This window comes from Nannobrachium achirus (genome assembly GCF_963921795.1).
Source record: "Nannobrachium achirus genome assembly, chromosome: 6".
NCBI classification, from domain to species: Eukaryota; Metazoa; Chordata; class Actinopteri; order Myctophiformes; family Myctophidae; genus Nannobrachium; species Nannobrachium achirus.
In genome coordinates, this window is record NC_137815.1 from 48,378,443 (window position 1) to 48,405,850 (window position 27,408).

Here is a 27,408-nt window from a genome sequence, read left to right on the forward strand (position 1 = left end):
AGGACCTTTAGTATGTTGTTCTAGACACCTCATAGAAAATATGTGTGGTGAAAAAAAAAACTTTTACTATTACTTTGTCGTAATACGCTAGTTTGCCTGTACGACAGTGAAACAAGGGTCAGGAACCGGTCATGGGGTGGTGCCTTCCTTTGACTTAATATCACATCTGCAGTCTGCACTCGGGGTCATATAGCCTTTGGCTTCATTTAAATAATTGTATTATTATTTATTAAATCTACAGGTGGACCAACAGGACAAAAGCTGTGGAAACAGACAATGGTAATAATCCACCGGCCAGCAGGCTGCAGCACTGTGCAGCAGTAGCCTGCAAGGAGAAAAGACCAAACCTAGGCTTATCTGAAATCCAGAAAACTTCACCTGACAGTCATTGCATTTCTGGAGATTAGGTTTAGCAAATATATACTGAAGTAGCCGGCTACTGATGTGCTTCTAAATTCTATTACCATCAGATGGAAGGCCTTTGACAAGTTGTCCAGTACTTCCTATAGAGTACTGCTCGACATGCTGTTGTTACTGTTTCTATCACCAAGCTAGTTGAGAACCAACATTTTAAACAAAGACCCTACCAGACAGACAAGAGCAGCTAGGGGTCTTCAATGTGGATTTGTGTTGATGTCAACTTGACCGTTGGCTCTGTACTTTGTCTGCTCTTTTTTACCCTCTACACCAACTCTCCAAAAATAGCGGATTTGCTATTTTTGGCTGATATTAATGTTCCTGATCACACAAAGATTTGGCAGACCCCCCTGTAGTTAATCTGACCCCCTGTTGAAAACTTGAAGACCTATGGACTAAAGAGAAATCAGGGCGCTCTTACATTTGATCTGATACAGTGTCCAAAGTTCAAATTATCACACCTTGCACAGGAATATAACAGGCTTATTTTATTGTCATACAAAATAGAATTTTGTAAAACTCAAATTAAAAGAATGATCATAGGACATTTTAGTTTAAAGCAAAGAATTTCCCAAAAATATATTTACAAAATATATTTATACATTATACAGTATATTTATAAAACATTAGTGCCAATGCTAGTAATGCAACATATTAGAAAAAAGAAAGAGGTAGAGATAACTTCTTTTTGTCCAATGTCGCACACAACATGACTACTTCAGACAGGATCAATATACACAGAACATGAGCATGAAATCCACAAGGCAGCAGGCTTTTGACCTGAAGCCGAAGGCATACTGAATCATTTGCAATTAAATATTTACAACAAAGTCAAAAGCAAGAAATTGGCTTACAGAGGAAGAAGACAAGAAGAAATTGCCTCACACACCATAGATTGAAGGGAATAAATATTTAAAACAAAGAACCACATTTATCCCCCAAAATGCAGCGGTAGTGAGAGATTTGTGCACCGAAACAAAGTAGCTTTTCCTTAAAACCCGCCACATCCTAAAGTAAGACCATCTTTCACTCTAGATATAGCAAGTTTACTTTCCAAAGCATAAATTCACTTCAAGTAATTTAGAATTTGGAGCTTGCTGGAATTATCCAGCAACTGCTGGTGAAATTAAACTGTAAAAAAAAAAAAAAAAAAAGACTGTCTCAAATGGACAATTTTAAATGAACATCTAATACATAGTTTCCATTAAAATAACAAAAATGCAATGGCTGCTGGTTGGGAGGAAACTCACAAATAGTTGCCAACAGTATTCGATTACGATTACAGCCTAAAGAAAAGTGTTAGTTAAGTCAATTGTCTTGTGTGTGACATCTTTTGAAAGAAAGACATGCATTGGAAGATAATGCCAAACTCACATTCAACTGGAGCAACTGACTAATTAGTGTCATTCGCTGAACATCTACAAAATCAGGTAATGCATTGTGAGCTTGTAGATCGGCTACTTTCTGTGTGCACTACCGTTGTCTATGACAAAAACCTGTGCTGTGTACTTAGTCAAGTAGTAGTGTTATGGTTTAGGTTAACTTGTTTTACAAAATGTGGAGGTATAGTGTTTATGGCTGCTATAAACATTGGACATTAACACTGGATTCATAGGTAGTTGCGTGCCTGTGTCACACAGAATAAAGCAGATCTACAAGCTCACAATACATCAAAGCAGGACACATTGTTTGATTGTATATATGTTATTTTCGATGTGTAACTCATGCGACTTTGTATGCATTAAGCCCTTAATTTAAGGATGAGTGGATTCTCTTATTCTGGAGTAAAAGCCTCTATGGGACACTGCTTCAACACAGATTACAGGAGGGATTGAACCAATGACCTTTACGTGATAATCACTCCAATCACTTTGTCTGTTTGTAACCCACATCGTTGGGGCTGAATATATTCAGCCTGTTTTTTTGTTTGGCAAAAAATATTGGATATCGGCATATCACATTTAAACCAAGGAACGAGGGTTGTGTTTCAATAACAATAAGTATGAGTGGAACACATTATGAGCTTGCATAATTAGAACTGATTTGATGTTATCAATGCCTCCTCTGTGTGACTAACTCTGGGGGTGGTGTTTGATTCAGTGTTTAGCTTCATAAGAATGATTCATGCTTCAGCATTGAGGTGTCATAGCTACATTGTAGGTGCCCACGACGTAGCTAGCAAGAACAGTGACACTTCGAGACAGAGGCATAAGATAGCCTTTAGTGACAACTTCTGACAAGAGCGATACAATGTTTGCAGTCTATTCTTCAGTTTTACTCTTAGTCTTTGCACATGCATATTATCTTTCAAAATGTTTGTCAAAATATATAAAAAAATATATTTGCACAATAGTCCGAAGATCCAAATTAAATATAGGTTTTGTGAGAGCCAGTGCTCACACAATTTCTACAAGTCTTGATCACATAGCTGGTTTGCCTTTTAATCAAAGAGTACATGGACATGTGACAATCCAGCTAAATTATAAGGAAAGACAGAACAAAAACCAATGAAAGCCATAGTTTTCATTGTTCCTGTCCACTGAACACGGCTTGAATGGAAAGCCTGCATTATGTCCTTATCGGTACCGGTAGTCAGGTGTAAATTTAATCTACAGAGCTACAGGGGTTTCTAGGATGGTCTCATACAATGGAATGGTGTTAATGGTGGCAAATTCTACAATTCCACCTCTCTTGGGAGGCTAAACCAAAACTAATTATTTTATCACGTATAAACATTTTTAATCTTATGTAAATGTTTTAAAACATTTATAATCATATTTGGACACTACATTGTGCGTTTGTTAAACAAAGGCAGTACTTTTTGGAGGGGTTCCGGACAATATTTGTCATTGTTTTGGACTGTTATGAATTGATTGCCAATAATAAGCATTGAACACTTAGAAACTATCCCTTTACCATACATTTCGAACATAGATGATTTATATTTAAGATTCTTTTTTCAGTGTAGAGACAGGAAACCAACGGCAGGGAGAGGGGGCATGCGAGACAATAATCGGGTAAGATTCGATCCAGGGTCTTCGTGCTCACTAAGAGCATAGTGTGTGCGCTAACTGACTGAGCAACCTTTCTGATAGACGCCCTCGTTGTTCGGCTGATACCGAAAATACGCCATATAAGAACACAGCTGCGTGTCTTCCAAACTGCCTCTGGCAGTGACAGCACTGGTTCATGCGGTCAGGTCCTTATGGTGCCATGCACATGAAAAACCAGTCAGTCAGTCAATCAGTCAATCAATCACTCTCTAAATCTCAGTGGGTGCATGCTATAGAATATCAACATGTGATATGCATAGGTGAAAGGCTTTTTGTGTCCCCGGGCCAAGGTTTGGTTAGTGGATCCCGTTGATGATGTTCTTGTGGAGTAGCACTTGGTCTTGGTTGTGCTGGGAATGGCTCACCTCCTCCTCGCCCAGCCGTGCGTTCTTCCTGATCTCCTCCAGGGAGTAGTCCTGCAGGAGGGTGCCGTTCTCGAACACCGTCACCAGCATGTCCTGAGGAGGAAGGGGGAGGGTGAGCGAGAGAGAGATGAATGAGGCGGGATGAGGTTCTGCATCTGAAATACCCTGGAATATTTACATGAACTCGTTTCTTGTTGACAAGAGCTGAAGTTCACAACTCGTTGCAATGCAAGCTTGTAGATCGTCTCTTGTCGGAAAGGAACATTTGCCATACTTCATAAATATAATTAAGGCTTGGGTGCAGTACTGGTATTAGCCTTGCATAGCCTGACTAATCAGACCAATTTATTTTTTTGCGCCAGCGGATTCGTCTGGTTCCAGGCTATACTGGTATGACTTTGTACCCTGGTATACATGTATCATGCAGTCATCATGCATTCTGTTCATGTCCCCATACATATGTTTGCCTAATTTTGTCTAATGCCTGAATGCACGATCTGCAATTGAAACAGCTCATCCTATTAAGAGAGATCACTTGATATATGCCATTATTACCTGTAAAAAATACAAGTATTGAACAAGAAAATGTACAATTCAAAGTTCAGTTATTAGTAGCACATGTTCTGAACCAAATTAATGGTTGTCGTCACAATGTCATAAGACACGATCAAGCTCAAGGACTGACTGACCTCCTCTGGCTTCCCTGCCCCTCGCTCTATGGTCTCTATGAAGCCATCCGAGTTCCTCCGCAGTGACAGGCGACCCCTCTTTGACCCCTTGGTGGGGTCAGTCACAGGCTGCTTGTACACGTCCATCTAGACATCAAGACAATAGAAGGGTTTATTTAGTTTGTACTGAATAAAGGGCATGTGCTGGTCGTGCTCATTTACAATGACCCTGGGAGGGTTTAAGAAACCACAGGCCCGGCAAGAACAACTTTCAAACAAAGAACAAGTTATCCAGAGACTGTTGCAATACCAAAGAATTTCAAAATCTCCCAAAGAACCAAACTAACGCACATTTACCAATGCACAGGATGTGATGTAACTAAGCCTTGTGCTAATTAGAATGAGTAACAGTACAGCAAATCCATGTTCAGATGCTATCGTATCAAGAACAGGCGTCATCAAGTGCAAATGGATGATATGACAGGTGTTTCTTTTAATCTTTCTTTTTTTAAAGATTTGTTTTTGGCCGTTTATGCCTTTATTCGATAGGACAGTAGACTGACAGGAAATGGGGGGAGAGATGGGGAGTGACATGCGGCAGGTCGTCCGGATCGGGAATCGAACCGGCGACGCTGTCAGGCATCAATGCCTATGTGGTATGTGCCTAGACCAGTAGGCCAGCGGACGCCCCAGGTGTTTTGTTTAATTAAATACAATTGCAACACCCCCTCCAGAATGCTCAAGGGTGAACTCTGACGGCCAGACTAACTTGTAAGTTAACTTCTAAAGCTGGCTTTTAACCAAACAGATTCGGCCACGAATCGGCGGCGGAAGAACGCGGAGAGCGTCTGTTGCCGACAGGGAGCTCAGCGGCAGGTTTTCGGCAAAGAGTCGAGAACGCTATCGACCAGTATCGACGGAAAACTGGAAGACTGGACTTTCCCAGTTTTGGTGAGTCGCCCCTGGCCGTCGGTAGAATCGAGGGAGTTGTAGAATGGACCATTAGTTTGCTACTGCTGCAAAACCAAGCCTAAATAAGCCATAGACATTTCCTCGTCGCACATTTGAAATAAATAGCATATTTACAATCTCAACTCTCAATTTCCTATACTAATCAACTCCAAAGCAACACTAGTAATAGTGCTATGGAGAGAGAAATCACTGCATCGCACCGTTTGTTTGCAAACGAGGCTGAAGTGTGTTGCCACATCTGACACATTTTGTGAGTGAAACAAGCAAACTTGTTTATGAAAACAAGCCCAAAAGAAGCGACCATTTTTACCACTTTAGCCCTATTACATCAGCTAATAATCTTGAAGCAAGACCCAAATAATCAACTACACTAAGGAAAATAAACATTAACAAAAGCAACCCGCAACTATGAATAGTTACAAGCAACTTTACAGGAAGACCCAAAGTCGCTTATAATGAGCAGACCTGGCAACAGACTGGCAGACTGAGATCAATGCAAAAACAATGTTATTTCTGCCGACTCAAGTTTGTGCTTAGTTTGTGCCACTAAATGCCACTGACTGCCAGTCTGCCAGGAGTAGGAAAGAGTTTCTTGTAAGCTGTTTGGTGTGGAGACACCTTAACTGGTAACATCGCAACTGGTAAAAAAAACTAACCTAGCCCAACCCTACCCTCCCCTGCCCCTTCTTTGTATATACTTACTTACTTACTGTTTAGACTCTTTTTTTGTTCTCTCATTTTTCTTTTCTTTACATATCTACTGCATAGTACTTTGTTCTATTCGTCTGTCATTCAATGTTATATGAGATACTTAAATGGTTTCCTGTGGAAATAAGCTTAGTCTTTTCATGGATCTCCTTTTAGTAGACCTTGTAACAGTGAACTGTACCGTCATGAAACTGTACCTTTTCCTATGCAAACTTCTAATAAAGTCTTCAATCAATCAATCAAAAGACAGAGTACTGACAACTACATTAATTCCAAAGGACAAAACACTAGTAGTGCAATAGAGTTGCAGAACAGACCAGCTGTGATTCGCTTTAAACGGTAAGACGTGGAAACAATCAGATATGCTTGTTAACCAAGTTTACATGTGTAAAACAAGTCGGTGACATTTGTTTTTGTGCAAGCTCCATTCTTTTTTTTTTATCAACAAGGCAGGTAACATTAGCTGTTCACACTCAAATATTAGCAATTCTTTCATTTATTTTCATGGACAAAATGACTACAGTACATATTGTACATGTTGGTGTGCTATATAAATATTGTAAATTCAAGCATTTATTGTCTACTACTGACCAAAAAAAGGCACAATTCTGTCTCTCTGTATAATGCATTCAAAAGGCCCACAGGGAGGACTTGAATGAATTGATTTGTGTCTACAGGACACACAAAACTTGATACATGACATGAAGTATTTTGGAGTTCCGTTGTCGCCACTCTCTCTTTACACCACTATGTTGCATATGCTGTCATGTCAATGAAACCCCTTGGGATTATGGAATGTATTTGAACCTTGACAGCACACTAATGCCGTACTTACCCCCTTGCCGTTGCTCTCCACGTAGCTGCACTTGAAGGCACAGTTGAGTGTGTCTCTGTTCAGTTTCTGCAGCAAAGAGCTGCCACAGCCAAAGAAGACGTTTTCTGCACTCCAACCCTCATCGGTCAACTTCTGGAGGATCTGCACGCACACAAACACACACACACACACACACACACAGGCTCACGGTCAATTTAAATGATCAATTCAAAGGAGCTTTATTGGCATGAGAAAACATACGTTTACATTGCCAAAGCAAGTGTCAAAATATATTAAAAACAGTTGAAAATGGGGAACATATATACAGTTGGAGGGGGTACAGCATTGTGTAAACAGGGCTATGTCATATTTTGTTGTTATGTACTATACAGGGTATGAAGCTTTTTGGAACAAATAGCATTTCTTTTTTTCTCGTACGATTTCAAGTCAGGGTACACACAGCAGGGCAGACACCACAACTACAGACACACAGCTGTTGGATTTCTATGGGTAGGATACTCAACGAGACAGAGGATCATACATTGCATTTTTAAGATTAAAACGAGACCAGAAGATAAGGCCTTGGCCACAACAAAGAAACTTCAGACAAAGGGGAGAGAGTGTTCTGGGAAGAACTTCAGCCGGAGTGAAATGTCAGGCTGACTTCTGTTGGCAGCTTGATGAAACCGCAGGGAAAATAAAGACAGCAGTCAAATAGAAGTGTCTGGAAGAACTGGAACTGAACTGCCATATATCATTTTATTTGTTCAAGATGACTTCCAAAGCATCCATTTGATTCTGGCAGACTTATCTGCTATGTGAAATAACTGGTTGAGCAACGAGCATGGCACATGGGGAATGTGCCACCATTTAACGACATGTAGGCAAAGGCATGTAGGCACACACACGACACCCACCATGGGCGCCATTATGCGCTATCGCTTTGTCAGTCTTCCTCGCCTGTGCTGACCTCCCTATTACTCCAGTGTGTGTCTGTGTGTGTGCATGCGTGCGTGAGAAAGGGCAAGAAAAAGAGAAAGATGATAATAGAAAGAAAAGAGTGAGATAGAGGCAGAGAATGAGGGGGAGTGAAAGAGACAGATAAAGTGAGAGATTGAGGGGGAGTGAGAGGGAAAGATACAGTGAGACAGAATGGGGTGGGGGGGGAATGAGAGAGACAGATACAGAGGGGAACAATGAACAAAGAGTGAGTGTTTCCTCTGACCTCCTCCACTGACTTGAGGTCAATGCCGTCTCCTTGGATGATGCGGAGGTAAGAAGGCAGAAGTTTGTAACCGACAGAGTTCACCACACATCCGAAACACTCCTCTAGAATCCTGATGACCTAAAAAGAAAGGTAAAAAGGAGGGCAGGTATCAGAGACCTCTCCAATCGCCAATAACCATTCTACTACACATACTGTACATAGTAGTTTATATAGACCTGCTAATTGATGTACTGTATCTAAAAATGTCAACATCGAACAGAAACGAATACCAAATTAACTGTACGTTGGTTTTGGCAATAAATGTTTGAATTTTATGTGAATATCCACTGTTTACGACAGAAGTCTATGGATCATAGTAGACATAGATACTCTCACAATAGCTCGGCCCCATCTATTTGCAGAACGGTGTATAACTTCAGATGGCCGCAACGTTAATTGACCTAAATATGATCATTTCATCAGCATATTAAATCAAGTAACAGCACTGAGTGGATGTCAACATAGAACAACATTGATCAGGCCTATCATTGTTTTTACACGTGGATATCTTGTAGATTTGTTTGTGTTGTCAAGCAAACACTGTTACACACAGGGAAGATTCATCTTAGATCTTAGGATAGAACTTTAAGCGATAGGGACAGCCATAGCTAATGGGTAGAGAGCCTGCCTGGGAAGCAGAAGGTATCAGGTTCGATTACCAGCCGCAGTAAAATGTCCCTGAGCAAGACAATGAAAACTGGGAGAATTTCCCCCATGGGATGAAATAGGTCTAATAATCTGTTATTTTATTATTATTACACATTATTATGTTTTGCCTGGAGGCGGTCCACAGGGCCTCCGTGACTCTGCGACACCTGTTTCAGGTGAAGTCAGGTGTCTCAAAGACACCTGACTTCTTATTGGTGCCATGGTGTCTTAATTCTGTAATATTCAGATGGTCAGAAAAAGTCATAAGGCCAAGGGTGAACAACATAATAACAATATACGGTGGTGTAATAAAACCATAATATGCCAGTGCAAACTTGACCATAAAGTTTCACTGATTAGAATGTGCACTTGTTTTGCATCTGATTACTATACAATTACCCATGTGGCAAAATATAAATAGTGGCTTTGTGCCATACTATTTGTGTGACTTTGTGTGTCACTGTGGAGTGGATCTGGTACCAAGGCATTATGCAAGCCTAGCATGAGGCTGGAAATGGAAAATGCCAACGTAGTAATCAAAGCGGTAAATTGTATTATAGCCAATGGACCAAAAAATCTGCAATTTGAAGCTCTTTCGTCTGAAAATGCCCTTTGTGGGTTCCACACATCCTTTTGTGAATTCTCCCCTGAGAGTGCAAATATGAACAAAATAAAGGGAATTAACGGAGTGAATTAACCCTACAAATGTTGCCGTGTGATTCCTCTTTACCTCGAGGAGAGTCTCAGCAGGATCTCCTGAGTCGGGTCGGATTACCAGGCAGGAGTCCTGGCTGCGTTCCATCACGCGCTCCTTCAGCTTGTCTCCCCAGATGTGCTTGCAGGCCTTGAAGATGTCATAGCTGTCACTGACCACGGACACGGGCCCTGTGGAGAACTCGTCCAGTATCCTCTCGAAGGCATCCTTCTCCCGACTCCTACCCCAGGAGATGATGGTGCTGGAGATGAGAAAGGAGAGTGGGAGTATAAATGAGAAGCAGCACCAATATATAGCCTAAAATGTTTGTGTTCGTTATTATTTCAATGAGACTGCTTACTATGAAAGGTTAGTGGGAGACACCATACAGTAGACTAAAGAAAAGTTGTGGCCAGGCCAGTAGAAGGGGGGCATGTTCCAGAGAAAAGGGCCTTAAACCACATCATCGTCATCTCTTTTATAACAAAGTCGCTTTTTGAACAGACACTAAATGCTGTGTTTGTGTGTGTGTGTGTGTGTGTGTGTGTGTGTGTGTGTGTGTGTGTGTGTGTGTGTGTGTGTGTGTGTGTGCGTGCGTGCGTGTGGCTGTGCGCGCAAACCACAAGTGACCACAAGACCTACTGCACATAGAGCTGTTACCTTTAAACACATTTGAAATCTGAGGTTTACTACTTAAAATCGTTTTGAGGAAAACTGCTGCTTTTTGTCAGCAACTGCAAAAGATTGCTGCTATTTGTTCTAAAAAGCTTTATACCCTGTGTATATATATATATATATATATATATATATATATATATATATATATATATATATATACATACAGTATTTTCTGGACTATAAGGCGCACCTGATTATAAGGCGCACTGTCAATGAATGGTCTATTTTCAAACTGTTTTCATATATAAGGCGCACCTGACTATAAGGCGCACATAATAGACGCTACCGTTGCGTTATGCATCAAACAGATGGAGCTGTGCTAAAGGGAATGTCAATGTCGATGAATGATCCATATATAAGGCGCACTGGACTATAAGGCGCACTGTAGTTTTTTGAGAAAATTAAAGGCTTTTAAGTGCGCCTTATAGTCCGGAAAATACGGTATATATATATATATAACACATATGCCGTATAACGACAAAATGTGACATAGCTCTGTTTACACAATGCTACTGTATGTGCTGTGTGTGTGTGTGTGTGTGTGTGTGTGTGTGTGTGTGCGTGCGTGCACGAGAGAGAAAGACAGCAAGCAATGCAACATTACCTGTGCTCTGCTGCTGGGATGGAGAAGCCAGCCATTGGGCAGCTGTAGTAACGCTGGGCCATCAGCAGTCCTGCCACTGTGTCTGTACTGCAGAAGTTGACCAGGTGAGCTGCCCCTCCTAGTGCTGCAGACTACACACAACACATGCAGGACACAAGCTGTTAGATGCATCACTTCATAAAACAAATCCAATATACAAAATAATCAATAAGTAATCGAATCAATCCCCATTTTGGGCGTTACGTTAAAATAACCGAGCTTGTGGACGGATATTTTCACAATTTTGTTGCACTATTTATAATACGCTTCGGAAGTGTCACTCATCTACAGCACCACAGAGAACTAGGGCTGTCACGATTATGACATTTTACATGGCGATTAATTGTCACTCAAATAATTGCGATTAACGATTTAATTGTGACTTTGTCGTTGACAATTACATTTCTGTTTGGCTTGTAGGTTTTGAAGTTGCACATGGTAGATATGACACATAACCTAAATATACAAAGACTTTACTGACATATTTGATAACTTTATACTTAAAAAAGAACATTGATAGTGGAAATAGCCAATCTACAAACTCACAACGCGTCGCATAGATCTGCTATTTCCACTATTTTTTACTTTAAAAAATATATATATACATTTTTCAACATGGAAACGATTATGAAAAATAATCGCGATTATGTCAAATAATTGCGATTAGACGATTATGTCAAATAATTGCGATTAGACTATTATGTAATAATTGTGACCCTACAGAGTCTGAGAACAAGTCTAATGTTTCCTTGTACAGTTTGTCAGTTTCAGAGCCACTTCTTTGAACATTGCCCCAACAGCACAGCATGTGAGAGAACAGCTGAGCTCAAAGTATATTGAAATCCTGAAATCCTATTGAGGTTCTCAGACTGCACAGTGAAATAATCATGCGCTGGCAATTTGCTCCTTTAGTCACAATTCAATCCTAAAACAGCTTTATTCAGTTAAGGCCTAGGGCAAGTGTGCATGTGAGTGAGCTCATTAACGCTTTCACGTGCACCCAACACATACTGTATGAACACCCACCTGCACACACAAGCACGCACGCACGCAGGCACGCATGCATGCACACACATCCATGTGACAGAGAATGTTACATTACTGGTTCCATGAAGCTGGTAACCAACCATGTATCATTCTTTGTGGTCATTTCATATATTATATGCATGGCACTGTGTTGCAACTCTGGCATGTGACTACAGGTCAGATCAGCCTGTTATATCCCCCTATTGATATAATAGCTATTAGCTGGCTATTATACAAATTACTGGGTAACCAGTAAAGGATTTTATGAAATAAAAACATACATGATTTAGGTTGATAGGTGATGAAAAAGTAAATGCAGTCAACATAAATAATTCCAACTGTGGCACCTCTTAGGTCATATAGCCTACATAAGCTAATACACAATGGTAATTGTATTCAATCCATTAGTGAGGCTGAAATGTATCGTGTATCATCAATCATAATGCTTCTGGCAGCACTGATGCTTCAGGCACTAGTCTGAATGAATGCTTACAAATTAGGCCTGCAGGAGATGACAGCCTCATTATGCAGACTTTAACAACATAACATAAATAACAATGTTACTCATGTATCCATTTATGCAGCCACATAATACAATTATTATTATTATTATTATTATCACAAACCTAGAATTTGTCCACGGCATTTACCCATAACTAACAGGAAAGGCGGGCACCAAGGAAGAGTGGTCACCTATGTGTTAAATTGGCTATTTCTTCCACTATGTTAAAGAATAAAATATTTTTTAAATGTTTTTAAGTAAAGTTGCTACAAAACCTGTCTATCTAGTCATTTTGGGGCCTAAAACATAGGTTTGAGTCGTATACTTGTTGTACCGTGCATGTTCACATCATGTATACTTCACATTACTTGAAGAGTATGTGCATTTCTGTCTGTGAAGATATGGAATGGCTTGACTGAGGATGTTTAATACAGTTTATTGCACGGCTTGTTTGAATGCTTGATTCTGATTGGTCAATCGCTGAAATCAGAGGTCTGATATTTCCGGATAACAAACCGCTCCGCTCTATAACAGACCACTGCCTATAGAGGGTATGCATCATGTGCCACTCATCTAGACTGAGTGGCAAAACATAAAGCAGCATGAAGCATTGGAGTTTGGAAGCTCTCGTTGAGAAAGACTCCTCCTCACTCCTACTGACTCCTCATTGACTCCTCATGACTCCTCATGACTCCTACTGACTCCTACTGACTCCTACTGACTCCTACTGACTCTTGTTTTTTGCCACTCAGTAGGCATTCACGCACAACATCGGGGTACGATGATGTCATGCACATACCCTCTATTCAAAGGCTCAGAACACCTGCTGCTCTCAGGCTGCACTGCGTGAATCTTGTGCCGTATACAACATGTCAGCCATGTAAACAAACACACAGTGTCATTTACAACAAAACATTGCTCTCAAGAATGTTTTTGAAAACATTTGAAGCGAGAAATAGACAACGCAGTAACCAAATATGGATTCAATTTGATCAACACTTCCTTGTTTGCGTCACGGCGACGTTGCGCTCTGCGGCGGCCAGTGCAACACTTTCACTTCTGTAAGCAAGGAAATATATATATATATATTTTTTTTTTACTTGGGTCAATGTATTAATTTATTTAGTAAGTAACCGTGCAATAGGCGGGATAACATCTCGCTCAGCGGTCGTTATCGAGTAATAGGAGCCCCTTCAGCTCTTAGGATAGGAGCCCTTCAGCCCTTCAGAGCCCTTCAGATATGCTGCATATCAACCTGTCGGGCTCCTATCACTCGATAATGACCGCTGAGCGAGATGTTATCCCATACATAATACATTGATGATGGTATTATGGTGGTGATGATGATAACGATAGTGATGGTAGCAGAGATAGTAATATTGGTGCTAATGGTTGTGGTGACGATTTTGTACTATATCTGCCTGAATATTTTTTTTTTCTTTTTCATTTAACCAACAAAAAAGGAGCTATAATGCTCAACTTTATACTTTATGCTCAGAATCTACCCTGTCTTGCAAGTGTATCTTTGTGGAAATGTCGACTCCAATCTGACCTCTTGTGAAGAAACTCCTCTGTAGCCAAAGTCATGGAGCTTAAACTCCAGGCCTTCCAGGTTCCCAGAGGTGGCCTTCAGGTGCTTCGCCAAGATCTTCTTAAACTCCCTGGAAATGGTGGCCACTGTGATAGGATACCACATCTGTACCAGCATTGTCTACGCACAGCATAGAGAGAGAGGGTGGTTAAAGAAGGGTTTGAAATGAGGAGAGTATAAACTTAAAGAACACAGAATTAGCCTTGCACAGCCAGACGAATGTGCCATTGCAAAGAAAATGCCCTCAGCAGATTAGGTCTGGCCCCGCTCAGTTATTCACATATTTCATGTCTCACAAGTTGTGAGGAAAGAACCAGGGGACCAGTATGCAAATGTAGGGCAGGCGTATCACCTTTAGGTCTAACCAATAGAGTCTGTTTGAATCTTTTTGTAACCGCCCATTGAAAAAGAAAATAATTTGAGAAGAACCAGACTCTATCCACGCAGTTATCCACGCAGTGTGATGGCTACTGTATGTGAGGCTAACACAGAATCAGGCAGGGTTTGGAGGAGGGGAGATACAGGAGCAAAAGGGATAGGACAGATATGTATGTAGTGTAGATATTGTTCTTGTTCCGTGGACTAATAAGAAATGTGACTCTTGTTCTAGTGTTTCTTATCTTTCATATCCGCTTTGTTCTTATCTGTTGTTTTGGTCTTTTGTATGACTGCTGTAACTGCCATGGCGACAACATTTTCCTCATGGGGTCAATAAAGGTCTATCTATTTATGGTTTAGAAAGACAAGGAAAGTGAGACAGATATCAAACAGCTGACCATACCCTGCAATAGAACCTCTGTGTTCAATAAATATTGCATAATGTCTCCCTGAGGCGTCTTACTAGTGAATATTCAAATTAAACTGACCAAACACGGATCTACAGTATTACAATTACTTATTGGCACACACACACACACACACACACACACACACACACACACACACACACACACACGCACACACACACGCACGCACGCACGCACGCACGCACGCACAAACACACACACACACACACACACACACACACAGTTCACTAAGGTTTACATTATTGTGCTCCAACTTGTTATCTGATCCCATCACTGAGTCCCCACACAGGGGTGTCCCAGAGCAGAATAAAGTCTATATTTACCTCAATGTAGTTTGTAAGCCAGAAGAAGTCAGGGTCTGTGTTCTCCACTGTGAAGAGCACATTTCCCCTGGGTACGATCCTGCCCTCGGGGACTGCTTTGATCCGGATAGGAAGGCGGCCATCATATTTCTGAGGGAACAGCGAACACATTGGCTTAAGTACAAAGCCCCTTTCCCACTTGACAAAAAAACCCATTTACACCGACCAACATCTGGCTTTTGTGTTTAGTGGGAAAGGCTACAATCGGCACTCATTCCCGGTACAAATGACTCTGCGGCTGTCACAGGCTTTTATTGGTTCCATCAGCCATGTAAACGAGGCACCCAGGTAGTCCCGCTGCGTGATAGTATGAGAGAGAACTTCTCCTGATTAGAGAGGGAGAGAAATATATGGAGGCCAAGAGCTCTACAGTGCGAGTATTTCACTGACAGATTTGACCCTAAAAATATGTTTTCAATAATAATCACAAGCAATCCCAAAACAATAATTGTCATCATCGGTATGGATTGTTATTGTGTGATACTAGACAGCTACCTGCAGGCACTTCACTGGTACATTTGTGACACATTATGTGACACGCCAACCAGGTGCTTATTTTTATCAGGTTAATAAAACTGGGTAAGTGCACAAATGTTGGTGGGAAAAAGGTATAAAACAAATGGGAGTACGTGTACCCCTAGCGGTACGCGGGGGTACTAAAGGGGGTACAGGATAAAATGAGAATATGTATTTTACTGTTATGTGTAATGACAAAACATTGACAGTCTTTGTGTGAACTTTCTCATCTGTAAATTGTTAAACCAAATGACATCAATAGTCTTGAATAGTATAACTGTTATTGAATAGAAAGCAATATTTATTTGCTATTATGCTGTTTTATTTTGAACATATTGGCATTGGAACTGAACTTTTGATGTAAATTTATAAGCAAAATGCTGTAGTCAGGGGAAGAGGGTACTTGGCTTCAGATATCAGTATTCATGGGTTGCATTTGTAGTCCTAAACGTCCATGTTGAGGACCAACACAGGTGTTTCAATGTGTCTGATTGGCATAGAACTGTTCTTGTTCAATGTTCTTCGCCAATCAGAACATCTGTGTTGGTCCTCAACATGGCTGGTGTAGGACTACAAATGCAACCCATGAATAAGGGGGTACGGCAACCAAACTAGTTTGAGAACCAGTGGTATAAAACTTGATATATAAACGGGTACTGTATGGGTAGATGCATGTCTACCTGTTTCAGTGAGTGCAACTTTTTCTATACCTCTAAGACTTTCCTCCAGCCCTCCTCGTCAAACACATTCTGCCTGAAATGCATCAGGTAGAAAAGCTTGGCCTCCTGAATCTTCTCCTCTGTGATGACCTGCCCTGTGGAGATTAAAGAACGCAGAGTCACTGACTCCGCCAGAGAGCCCAGCCGAGCCAAGCAGCAGAGCTAACTAAGGACAGCAAAGAACAACACAATGCAGCCACAGACAGAAAAACAAGAAATTACACAAAAGAGTGAGAGTCAAACCTAATGACATTTGGAGAGTAAATAAAATGTGCTTTGGTTTTCCAAACAGGTCCCGGGGTAAGAGAGGTCACTGTTCACACATTCCACAACACGCCACGCCACTATCACATCAGCCTCCCTATCTGACTGCCTTGGACATCTCATGAAGCATCTACTTTTCAATCTTAAAAAAAAAAAAAAAAAAGGACAGAGTGCCGTTTTCTCCATAGCATTTGTTTGTTATCGATACAGTAGTAAAGCCGAGGGGGAAATGGCGAAGGGAGGAGCAGAGGTTTTCATGGTATAATAGAACAGGCCAACGCGAGGGCCTGTTGGAGTGTGGATTAACCTACACTAGTGTGGGGCCTTAACTCAGTCGGTGCCATATTTAAAGTGGGATGACCTCTTATATTGCCGGTTCGCCAACAAAGGGTTAAAAAAATAGTGTGCACGCTGGTGCACACATTCGTGCACAGATTTCAGCTTTCACAGCTTTCAAACAAAAAAATCCGCTTGGAAATCCGTTCAGGCATTCAGGAGAAAGGAGCCCTTATGTTTTCTTCAAATGTAAACAAACATGGCTGCCATGTTTGAAAGATGGGGTTGGTATGGGGGTTAAACATGCAATTTCGCGATCGCGATCATGCCTAGTACACTGTTGGAGGTCCAAAAAATTTTTTTTCAAAAAATATTTTTTCAATTTTTTTTTTTTTTTTATTATTTAAAAAAAAAGACGTTCAGAAGACGTCTGGCAGGGAGGTCCATAGTGAAAAAGACGTTTTAAAGACGTTTTTATCATAGAAACATATTTTTTGGCAGGGTATGAGTTAAAGGGAGCAAATGCTAATTTCGTGCAAATCAGTCTAAAAGCGCCAAATTTTGCACAGACGTAGCCCAGGGCTTACTCTAATGACAGCGGACAAATCAAGTTGGGCTCCCATCGACTTTCTATACAGGAGGAAAATACCTAGAAAAACTTTTATACCCAGAAAAACCTTTTTTTCCTGGGTATTTAAGTAGGATGTGAGGGGTCTAACAATGGATGCTGAATCCATTGCAAGCATTTGTTTTGCACAAAAAACATTCCTTGGGCTACAAATGGCCCAGAAAAACGCCCACAAAACTGTGATTAGTGATGAGTCATCACTTTTCATCACTAAACCATCGTTTTCTGGGCCATTTGTAGCCCAAGAAATGTTTTTTGTGCTGGGCTACATCTGTGCAAAATGTGGCGCTTTTATATTGATTTGCACGAAATTAGCATTTTGCTCCCCTTAAGGCCTGCACTACACGCTATTGATGGCACAATGTATTATTTCATCGTTAATGACATCAACATTTGTCTTTAAACATGCAGCAAGGTTCTCCCAGAAATATTTCCTTAAGTTTGACATTTTGTTTGTAACAGTTTGGATATTCTTATAGTAGTCTAACTCTGGAAAATAGTGGCTGTGTCCACCAAGGTGTTTTTTCCCGGCACTCTACTAAAAAGGCTTCCAAACACCGAAAATATTTAATCTGATAAAAACGGCAGATGTGAACGAGCGAGTGCAAAATGAACAGCCTCTCACCACACTGCTGGGGTTTGCAAAAACACGGCACTACCATTGTGAACAATTCAAAACACATGAAGAAAACGTGTTGGTGGACACCGTACCTTACTTCAGGGCTTTATTAATTGACATATAAATTGAGGCTGGGGTAAAAATCGATTCATTTAAGAATTTGCATATATATACCGGTACATTATAAGAAATAGTGTGAGCATAGCATGAATAAAGGCTAGGCCTACTTTTTTGTCTTAGGTTTGCTTTTTGTGCGTTTACATTTTTGTTGAAGCGTATTCGTTATAATTATTGAAATCACTATGACCGCACCGCGCCGTACCGCATCGTGGCCGTACCGCGCATCAACGCACAATGCAGCAGTCTAGCAGGAGATGTCTATGCAAGGCTAGTAATCCATATAGCGATTTTTTTTTTATCATTTCAACAAATATTCACTGTGTATTCACTCCATTTTGTTCCAAAATGTTCCTATTTATCATGACAAAGCAAAAAATAAAATAAAAATATAAATAAATATCAATTTAAAACTACACTCTCGCCATTGATATTAATGATAGAATGTGGACTTTGTCCCACTGCATAACTCCACCCAGGTAGCAAAAGAGAATGATTTTTCTGGTTGGCCAGTCAGGGACAAATCAGAAGGCTGACAAAGGGTCAATTGAATTGAAACTTGAAACACATAGTGCTGAATTATGTTAAAACTGCATGAATATAGTAAACATGCCAGACTACTTTACAATAAGTTAGGCTACTTGCTTTCACAACTTATAATTGAAACTGAAATGTTTTCAGCTGTACTGGTGGCGCTACTGTATCACTCTGGTGTACTCTGGCCTTATACAATAAAAGGATGGCTTGCATAAAACAATCCACTTCAATGCCATATAAACTATAAGTTAGGCTACTTGCTTTCACAACTTATAATTGAAACTGAAATGTTTTCAGCTGTACTGGTGGCGCTACTGTATCACTCTGGTGTACTCTGGCCTTATACAATAAAAGGATGGCTTGCATAAAACAATCCACTTCAATGCCATATAAACTATTATGAGCCTATACATTTACACTGTATCTTATCTGATATGCACCATTCCATAGGTCACTGATAAAACACATTGCATTATGTTATAAAACATGGACTGTTTCACTTTTATTATGATATAAACGTAACACTTTGAGTACATACGGATGGAGGAATGCAGGTATATTACTCAAATGATAAATATGAATTATGGTACTATTAATTGGAGTCGAGTTCATTTCAATTTTCTCAAAACCATTAACATACAGCAGCATGTACATTTTTGAGGGGGTCGTTTTGTTTTTCTTTGAGGACCTGGCGGGCCGGATTGAGATGGCCAAAGGCCCCTGGGCCGTATGTTGACAAGACAGTTACTACATAGTACTCCTACATATATCTATATCTATTATATTATTATATTAAAAGTGAATTAGATGGTATTAGACGGTAATAAAACTGAACTTGTATTTTGTGAGTCACCTGAAACCTGTATTTTATAAATTATCAAACTCAAATGCCATCTTTGACTTGAGTGACAGCTGTGCCTTTTTAAAGCTAAACAAACATGTTAAAGGAGTAGTTAACTCAAACAATGACATATTTCCTATCAATTACACACCCCATGAAGCCTTGAATTCATGGAGATTTTTGTTTTTGTCGCATTCCTGAGCCAAAAATGTGATGACCGGCTACGGCGGAGTCTCCGGTAGGATAGATAGAGAAAGGTCCTTATTGCACACATGCTGGGACAGGTGCGTAGGAGCAGGCAACCAGTGCATCATTCACACTGTCTTAACTTACAGCAAAAACTAAAAACATTTTATTGCGAGTAGGCGACCAACGTTTTGGTCCAAATGACCTTTATCAGGCAAGGCTAAGATAGGGCTGTCACGATTATACATTTAAAGTTTACGATTAATTGTCATACAAATGATTGCAATTGACGATGTAATTGTGTTTTGGGCATTGAACATTGGAACATAATACAAATTTAATTTCCGTTTCCGAGAAAGAAATAGCTCATCTACAAGCTTACAACATGATGTGACACATTGTATGTTGGCTATTTTCACTATTATTGAGCATTTTTGAAAGTGGGCTTAAGTGATTAAAACCAGGAAAAGACCTCACTTATGCAATATCACGACAATTCAAAATCCCAGACAATGTCTAATCTCTTATCACAATATCGATATAATACTGGCCTGTCCATATTGTCCACGTTGGCCTGTTCAACTATTAACTCATTAAAGTAAAAGCAAGGCTGTTTATAGTCAAGTATGGAAATATTGTACCTGTCAGGTACTTCTTGAGCAGGTACTGAAGACCAAAAAACACCACCTCGTTGAACTGGGAACCTATCTTGCGTCTGCATTCAAAGTAAGAGTAGATTTTACTGACGTTGGGAGGGTACTGTTTGTAGTGAGTGATCTGGAAAAGAGAGAGAAATTGACACAAGGGTTAAACAAGGACAGACAGTAGACAGTAAGTAAGCAATTTACCCCGAGTGAGAGGACATTATGCTCTCATAATGTCCGCAGTGAGGGTGTTATCGGACGAGGCGCAGCCGAGTCCGATAACACCCTCACTCAGGACATTATGAGAGCATAATGTCCGACCCCGAGTGGTAAATAGCTTTTCTACCACTTTTTCCCGTATACATGAAAGAAAACACATAGTTGTAACTTGCAAGGATCTTAAGTTACAATCATTATTGCCTATAAAACTTCCGCGAGACAGCAGATAGTTCCACAAACAACATCTTCTACTCACCAACAGATGGCGCCAACTCCATACTAATCCATGCGTCTAGCTTACAGCTAAGCTAACGTCAGTTAGAAGTACCGTTCCGGCCGTAAATAGAGGCTGTTCGCTTCCAGAAAGGCATAGGTTCAGAGAAAAGGGGCTTTAAAGTTGGCGGATTGCATTGGATCCAAATAAATCGGCGACTATAGCATGCACGTTAGTAAACATAGGACCGTTGCCACCGTCATTTGTTGGTTGGGGGAAAGGTGTTCCGACTACCTCCTGAAGTCCCCGGATGTACACTGAGGTGCATTGATCTCGGACAAGTCCTCATACAACTTTGCGGCAGTTGTTTTGTCATAACCTCCGGAATTTAGCCAATCAGAATCCAGTATTTGAACACGTGACTAGAAAAAGTGTTAGAAACATGTTTTTTGAAGCATCGCACTAGATCTTAAATGGGTAAGGCCAGTTACATCAAAGTCTAATCTTATCAGTACAGACGATCAGATTTGCGCTACATAAAATGGAAAAAATGTTCCAAAATAAACACTGAGGACCGTCTGGTTAGATGTTCAACGTGATGCCGGCGTGTACAGTAAGCATGTTTTCTGCTTTCATTTGGGATTCAGAGGGTAGGGTGAACATTAAGCACAGGCCTCTCTTTGTGTGGGTTGGGCCCAAATTAAATACGGTAATCAGGAGCAGCAGCCCCTCACTTGGGGACAAGACTGCAAGGATGCATGATGCATACCTTTTCCCTATTTCTTCCTCCTCCAGACCCCTCCTATAGGACCCGCACCCATGTCAAACAGCTTATCTGGGAACAGGGCCGTCAAGGTTACGATTTACAATTTTGCAATTGACGATTTAATTGTGTTTATGGCATTGAACGTTGGAACATAATCATCAATACAATTTTACCAAAAGATTTATTTTTGGTTATAAGGCTTCATAATCTTTTTTTTAATTTTTATTACATTTTGTATGCCTTTATTGATAGGACTGACAGTAGACTGACAGGAAATGGGGAGAGAGATGGGGAGAGACACGCAGCAAAGGTCATTGGGGATCGGGACTCAAACCTGCAAATCAGGCATTAGAGCCTATGTGGTATACGCCTGGACCGGCTAGGCCAGCGGGAGCCCCTTGTTTTTTTGTTTTGGTTTTAATAGCAGAAATATCTAACTTACAAGCTTACTTTGTGACCCGTTCAACAAGCTGATCAGCATTGCTGATCGACAATGCTGATCAGCACGTTTACAACACACAACTTGTTGTAAGCTTGTTATGTAGGTCAGCCATTTCTGGAATTTTTGTAAAATGTTTGAAAATATATGAACATGCCCTACTGGTCCGGGCACAGTATCTCTGTAGCCATTAAACGAAACGGGTTTCTTACATTGATGCTCCTACAGTACATCATGCAAGCACCAGTTAAAGTTACTTTCCATCCCTCATATACTGTGTGCACAGTGCACATCCCATAACCCACACACTGCACATCATTTTGGAGCTCATATCTTTGAACGGGTAAGGGCTAGTTACATGAATTCTACAGAAAACGAGCAGAGGTAACCATGGCAAGTGGCAACAAATTATAGGTCAAATAGATTGTTAATGGTGTCTGCACTCTGCACATAGTTGGGGGAGACCACTGTGCATCCTCGGATATGAACTAGAATAGCTTCACCCAAGACAGTAGACGTAAATGCATTCCTACATGAACCTCATCAGGACAAAAGCCATTGCTGATAGTATGCGTCTGGTACAGTTATGATTTGGTGTACTAGTTACGCTGGTTATTCATTATGCCGCTTACGCAAGTCAGCGTTTCAATGAAAAACAAAACACAACAGGCCTACTATACTTGCACACTACTTTTTGGGCTGGTGAAAGGCCTCAAGCAGGCATCCAATTCCACATTATAATCAGCATCCTCACTGTTGTGGAACCCTTGTTATGCAACAGGGGGCTATTGGCTAATGACTAATTCTGAGACCATGGATTACATAAATTAGAGCCTATACAACCCAAGAATGAGCCACTGTGGAACCAATCACCACGGCTTCCAGAAAAGGTAGTGTGCCAAAGATTAGGAGTCTAAGCCTCATTCGCACTGTAACCTGGAAGTTATCTAGACATTAGGTGGTAGGGCTTTGTCTGAGAACACAAATGTACAACTCAGCAGGGAGGGCCTGACATGCAACAGACTCTGGCTCCCCTGAGTTAAGTCGATGTATAAAGTCTGATTAAGACTAAACGGCTCAATGTGTGAATGGACCAGGTCAATGTCCAGTGAATTTACACTTTTGTCACGAGGTGGAGAGAGATTTGATCACTGAAAAACCTCTGTGGTGCATGGGTGCGTCAATGGGAGACAGCATATCAAAGTAATTCCTAAGCATATTTCAAATTTAGTTTTCACATCTGTCATGATCTGTGGAAAGATATGAATGAAAGGAATCCTTGCATCTTCCACATGCTTTTAAGTGGGAGGAGCTAACGTGTAAATCTCTCTAGAAACTGCCCCAAACAAAATATTGACAGTTGTGTGTCAATGTGAGAACGGGTTTGTCCTGTTGTGTACATGTCAGAAAGGGCAACACCAGACACTGTACTGAACCGATTCCCCCGAGATCATACGAGAAAAGAGTATTGTCTTCAGTGGATATAGCCTGGACAATGCTAACCCCCATCAGAGACCACAACCGAGCAAGGTTGTCCCACCAACATACAAGCCTGTGTTGTTAGGACTCAGCAGCCCACCCCCACCAGGAGTGTACAGCTGTGGTCTGACTGAGGAGTTGGTAGAAGACTTGAGAGAATACTACAGGTCAACAGACTGGGACTTGGTTGCGGGAGTCCACACCAGGACACTGATGGCACTCCCATTGTATTACAGATTGCATAAGGTTATGCAAGGAGAGCACTGGACCCACCAAAAAGATATGCTGCTTCTCTAACAACAAGCCTGCCTGGACCAATGTGGACATGATGAAAGCCCTGTTGAACAGGAAGAAGAGTGCTTTCATGTTGTGGATGTAGGGGGACACTGTGGGGGGCCGAGAAGGGACGCCCCAGCACTCTCAATGACGTCACATACTATGAAGATCTTCGATTGAAGACAAGAAGGTTCTGAGAGTCGGGCTTCAAAACTGCCATGAAAATTCACCTTTCAGGAGGCCAGAGAGACAGTAGTATACACTTATATTTATGCTGACACAGTATATATTATCTTATCTTTAGCTTGAATGTCTCAGCAATCTGTCCATCTAATTTTGAAATAGTTTTTGTGCAAATGTACATTTTGGAATAAGGGTGGTCTACACAAAATGTCACAGGGTCAATAATTAGGGTTCAATCCTTGCATTGCTGATTGACAAAGCTGATCAACACGTTTACAACACTTGTTATGTAGGTCAGCTATATTTCTGGATTTTTTGGAAAATGTTTGAAAATATATGAACATTGTTCAACATGGAAACAATTATGACTATTATGCTAAATGCTGTAGTTGTGTTATAGCTACTATGGCGATTCACAAATAACACTGGTCACACTCACACCTTGACATGAATTCTACAGAAAACGAGCAGAGCTAACCATGGCAAGTGGCAACAAATTATCGGTCAAATAGATTGGTAATAGTGTCTGCACTCTTCACATAGTTGAGAGTGCATCCTCCTGTGTTTCACTCTTACTGCTGTTGTTGCTATTACACCTGTATTTTCCCTCTAAGATCAATAAATATTATCTTATCTTTAGCTCGAATGTCTCAGCAATCTGTCCATCTAATTTTGAAATAGTTTGTGTGCAACTGTACATTTTGGAATAAGCGTGGTCTACTCTACACGAAAGGTCACAGGGTCAACAAAATAATTAGGGTTCAATCCTACAGGGACCATAATATTCTCAGCGTGTTTAATGGCAAACTACCTATTAGATCATGAGATATTGTGTGGTCATGAAAGGTCATGGCATGGGGTCACTCAAATCAGTAAGATTTGCTTTCTGAGGCCATGAAGGTGCACACCATTCCATGGCAATCCACTTCACCGCCTCCCTTTTACAAAACAACTAGTTAGGTTTCATTTTCTCTGTAGACGTTGTATAACAATGATAAGGCAGTAGGTGGGGGGTTCAATGTGATGTGCTTTAGTCCCTTATCTCTGAAAATCAAGGTGGGGTGCCTATAAAGCTGATAACCCCATTCTCATTGGCACATGAAAACAGAACACTGTAGCCTTACACCATATACATATATACATATATATTACATCATGCCAGTGGTTTTCAACCCTTTTCATATCAAGGTCCATTATTTATTGGGCATTTGAGCCACTGACCACCATTTGATGAAACGTAGAAGATTCTGTTGTCGTTGGATACGGTTTTGCCCTCAATTCCATTCTGTATTGATGTTGGTACCATAGGAGAGATAAAAGGCAAACGTTGACCAAAATAACAATTCTTCTACATTATCTTATTGCGTAGACTTATAGTAAATTAAGTTATTCAGATGTTTAACAATAATTTAACCCTTGAGAACGTTAAATCATTTTTCTAAAGATCTAATAGGTCCATTTGGTTACCAACTCTCCATCATTTAGCTGGGGACCACCTGGAACCCCCTGAAGGACCACTGGTGGTCCCGGGATAACTGCATTTATGCCATTATGATGACAGCCTCCCCCCCTCTCTCCGCCTTTTCAGGGGTTCAGCTAGCACTGGTGCCAGTATTACAGCCAGGCCGTCATCATCAAGACCTTTGGCATTTTACCAGATGTGTGACATCTAACTGTGACATCTGACATTTAAAGTCACTGAGCTGAGTGTGTGTGAGCGTATGCTATGTGCCACTATAAGCTTCCTGTGTCCACAATCACTGGGGTAGGCTAGGCTCACTATAATGACCTTTGAAACAGTTCAGGGCAGGCGCCTACCAATCTGGGAACCCATCGTCAAAGAAGAAAGGGCGACACCTATCGGTCGGCCTCTCGCGTAGCGTTCTCTGAGGCTGTTCTTGAGAGACTAGGCGCCTACAGCTACACTTTCTGTTTTGCCTGAAGTGAAACTAAAAGCTACCAAGGCTTGCTACAGAAACTTGTAATAGAATAACACAAAATATCAAACCAAATGGTTTGAGATTTACACTACTTGATGTAGTGTGATGAATTTTAACAAGCAACTTTAGCTGTTGTGTTGCCATATAAACGTCAGTCGAGGTGAGGGAATGTGCAGGCAAAAATGTCAACCCTTTGCTAAATGTAAGTGAACTCAACCAACCCTGATGATGCAAATGCTGCATTTCAAATAAGCTTACATGACGTAAGATTACATTACAGACATGTTACGATATTATGCTGCGATGCTTTGCCACTGACTAGCCTTGGATCAAGACTATCATAGATGTATTTTATTGATTTTTACATTTGCATAATAACTAAAGATAAAATCCATCTGTGACAGTCTTCACTCAAGGCTACTTTGACCCCAGCCTGATTGGACAGGGCAAAATGTCAATAGTAATACTGTACGCTACTGTACGTATGGTCAGCTACTGTACCAACTGAAGTTGACTGGATTTAATATTCACTTCAAATAATGTTGCCTGGAGAAGAACAAAACATGCAGCACAGCATGTTTGCATGCTTAGGGGGGAATTCTTGCTCTGCCAGACTCACCGACCAAATGAGACACTGTGTGTGAACTGCATATGGAACTGAACACATTCATTTATGACAGCACATTCACCTATTATAAGAGACAATATCAGTGGTGTAAAGTAACTATTAGTACATTTACTCAAGTACTGTACTTAAGTACAATTCTGAGGTATTTCTACTTTACTTGAGCATGTCCAATCTCCTATACTTTCACTTCTACTCCACTACATCTCAGATCCAAATATTGTACTTTTACTCCACTACATTTATTTGAACATTTGAAAAGTACTTTTACTCAAGTACACTTTGAATATCAGGACTTTTACTTGTAACATGGTATTTCTACATTGCAGTATTGTTACCTTTACTTTAGTAAAACATTTGAGTACTTTTCCCACCACACTAGACAATAATATACCCGGCATGATGCAATAATGTATTGCACATGCCTTGTGTTTACATCACAACGCACAGGAGTTTTTCCCCCCAAGTCTGGACGATACAACGACCCTCTCTCTATCTTTGTAAACAGATTCAGTCTTTTCTGGCCGATCAGAAACAATGCAAATGTAATAAACGGATGGAACATGTCAAAGAGGCGTAGAGACACAGGGCATGCATGGTCGATGATCGGTCCACTCACCTTGTAAGAATCGGTCGCCAGCAAGAAATTAAAATCGTGTGCTGCCATTGTTGTGAATGAATGACCTGTGAATGTGACTTTATGTCT

The 27,408-nt window shown here is 40.7% G+C and overlaps 1 protein-coding gene across 2 annotated transcripts; it reads right to left on the reverse strand.

The window, feature by feature from the left end:
• Positions 1-970: 970 nt before the first annotated feature.
• nampt2 (nicotinamide phosphoribosyltransferase 2) lies at positions 971-27,386 on the reverse strand. 2 transcript variants are annotated; one of them, XM_080728546.1, is made up of 11 exons: positions 27,322-27,386; positions 20,559-20,694; positions 16,441-16,544; positions 15,176-15,304; positions 14,008-14,166; positions 10,889-11,019; positions 9,643-9,868; positions 8,223-8,342; positions 7,019-7,159; positions 4,525-4,650; positions 971-3,928 (listed from the first exon to the last, which is right to left on the reverse strand). In XM_080728546.1, exons 1-11 carry the CDS (start codon positions 27,367-27,369, stop codon positions 3,767-3,769), a joined length of 1,482 nt encoding a protein of 493 aa, XP_080584672.1. In that variant the 5' UTR covers positions 27,370-27,386; the 3' UTR covers positions 971-3,766. The 2 variants fall into 2 exon arrangements, with proteins under 2 accessions (XP_080584672.1, XP_080584673.1); XM_080728547.1 differs by lacking the exon at positions 27,322-27,386 and adding an exon at positions 25,359-25,418.
• Positions 27,387-27,408: the final 22 nt, after the last annotated feature.

Coding starts and splice junctions, on each gene's coding strand:
- nampt2 (XM_080728546.1), bottom strand. CDS start 27,369: ATGGCAGCACACGATTTTAATTTCTTGCTGGCGACCGATTCTTACAAG. Junction 9,869..10,888: donor ATCCCAGCAGCAGAGCACAG/GTAATGTTGCAT, acceptor TCTCATCTCCAG/CACCATCATCTCCTGGGGTA. Junction 7,160..8,222: donor ACCTCAAGTCAGTGGAGGAG/GTCAGAGGAAAC, acceptor GTGTGCGTGCAG/ATCCTCCAGAAGTTGACCGA.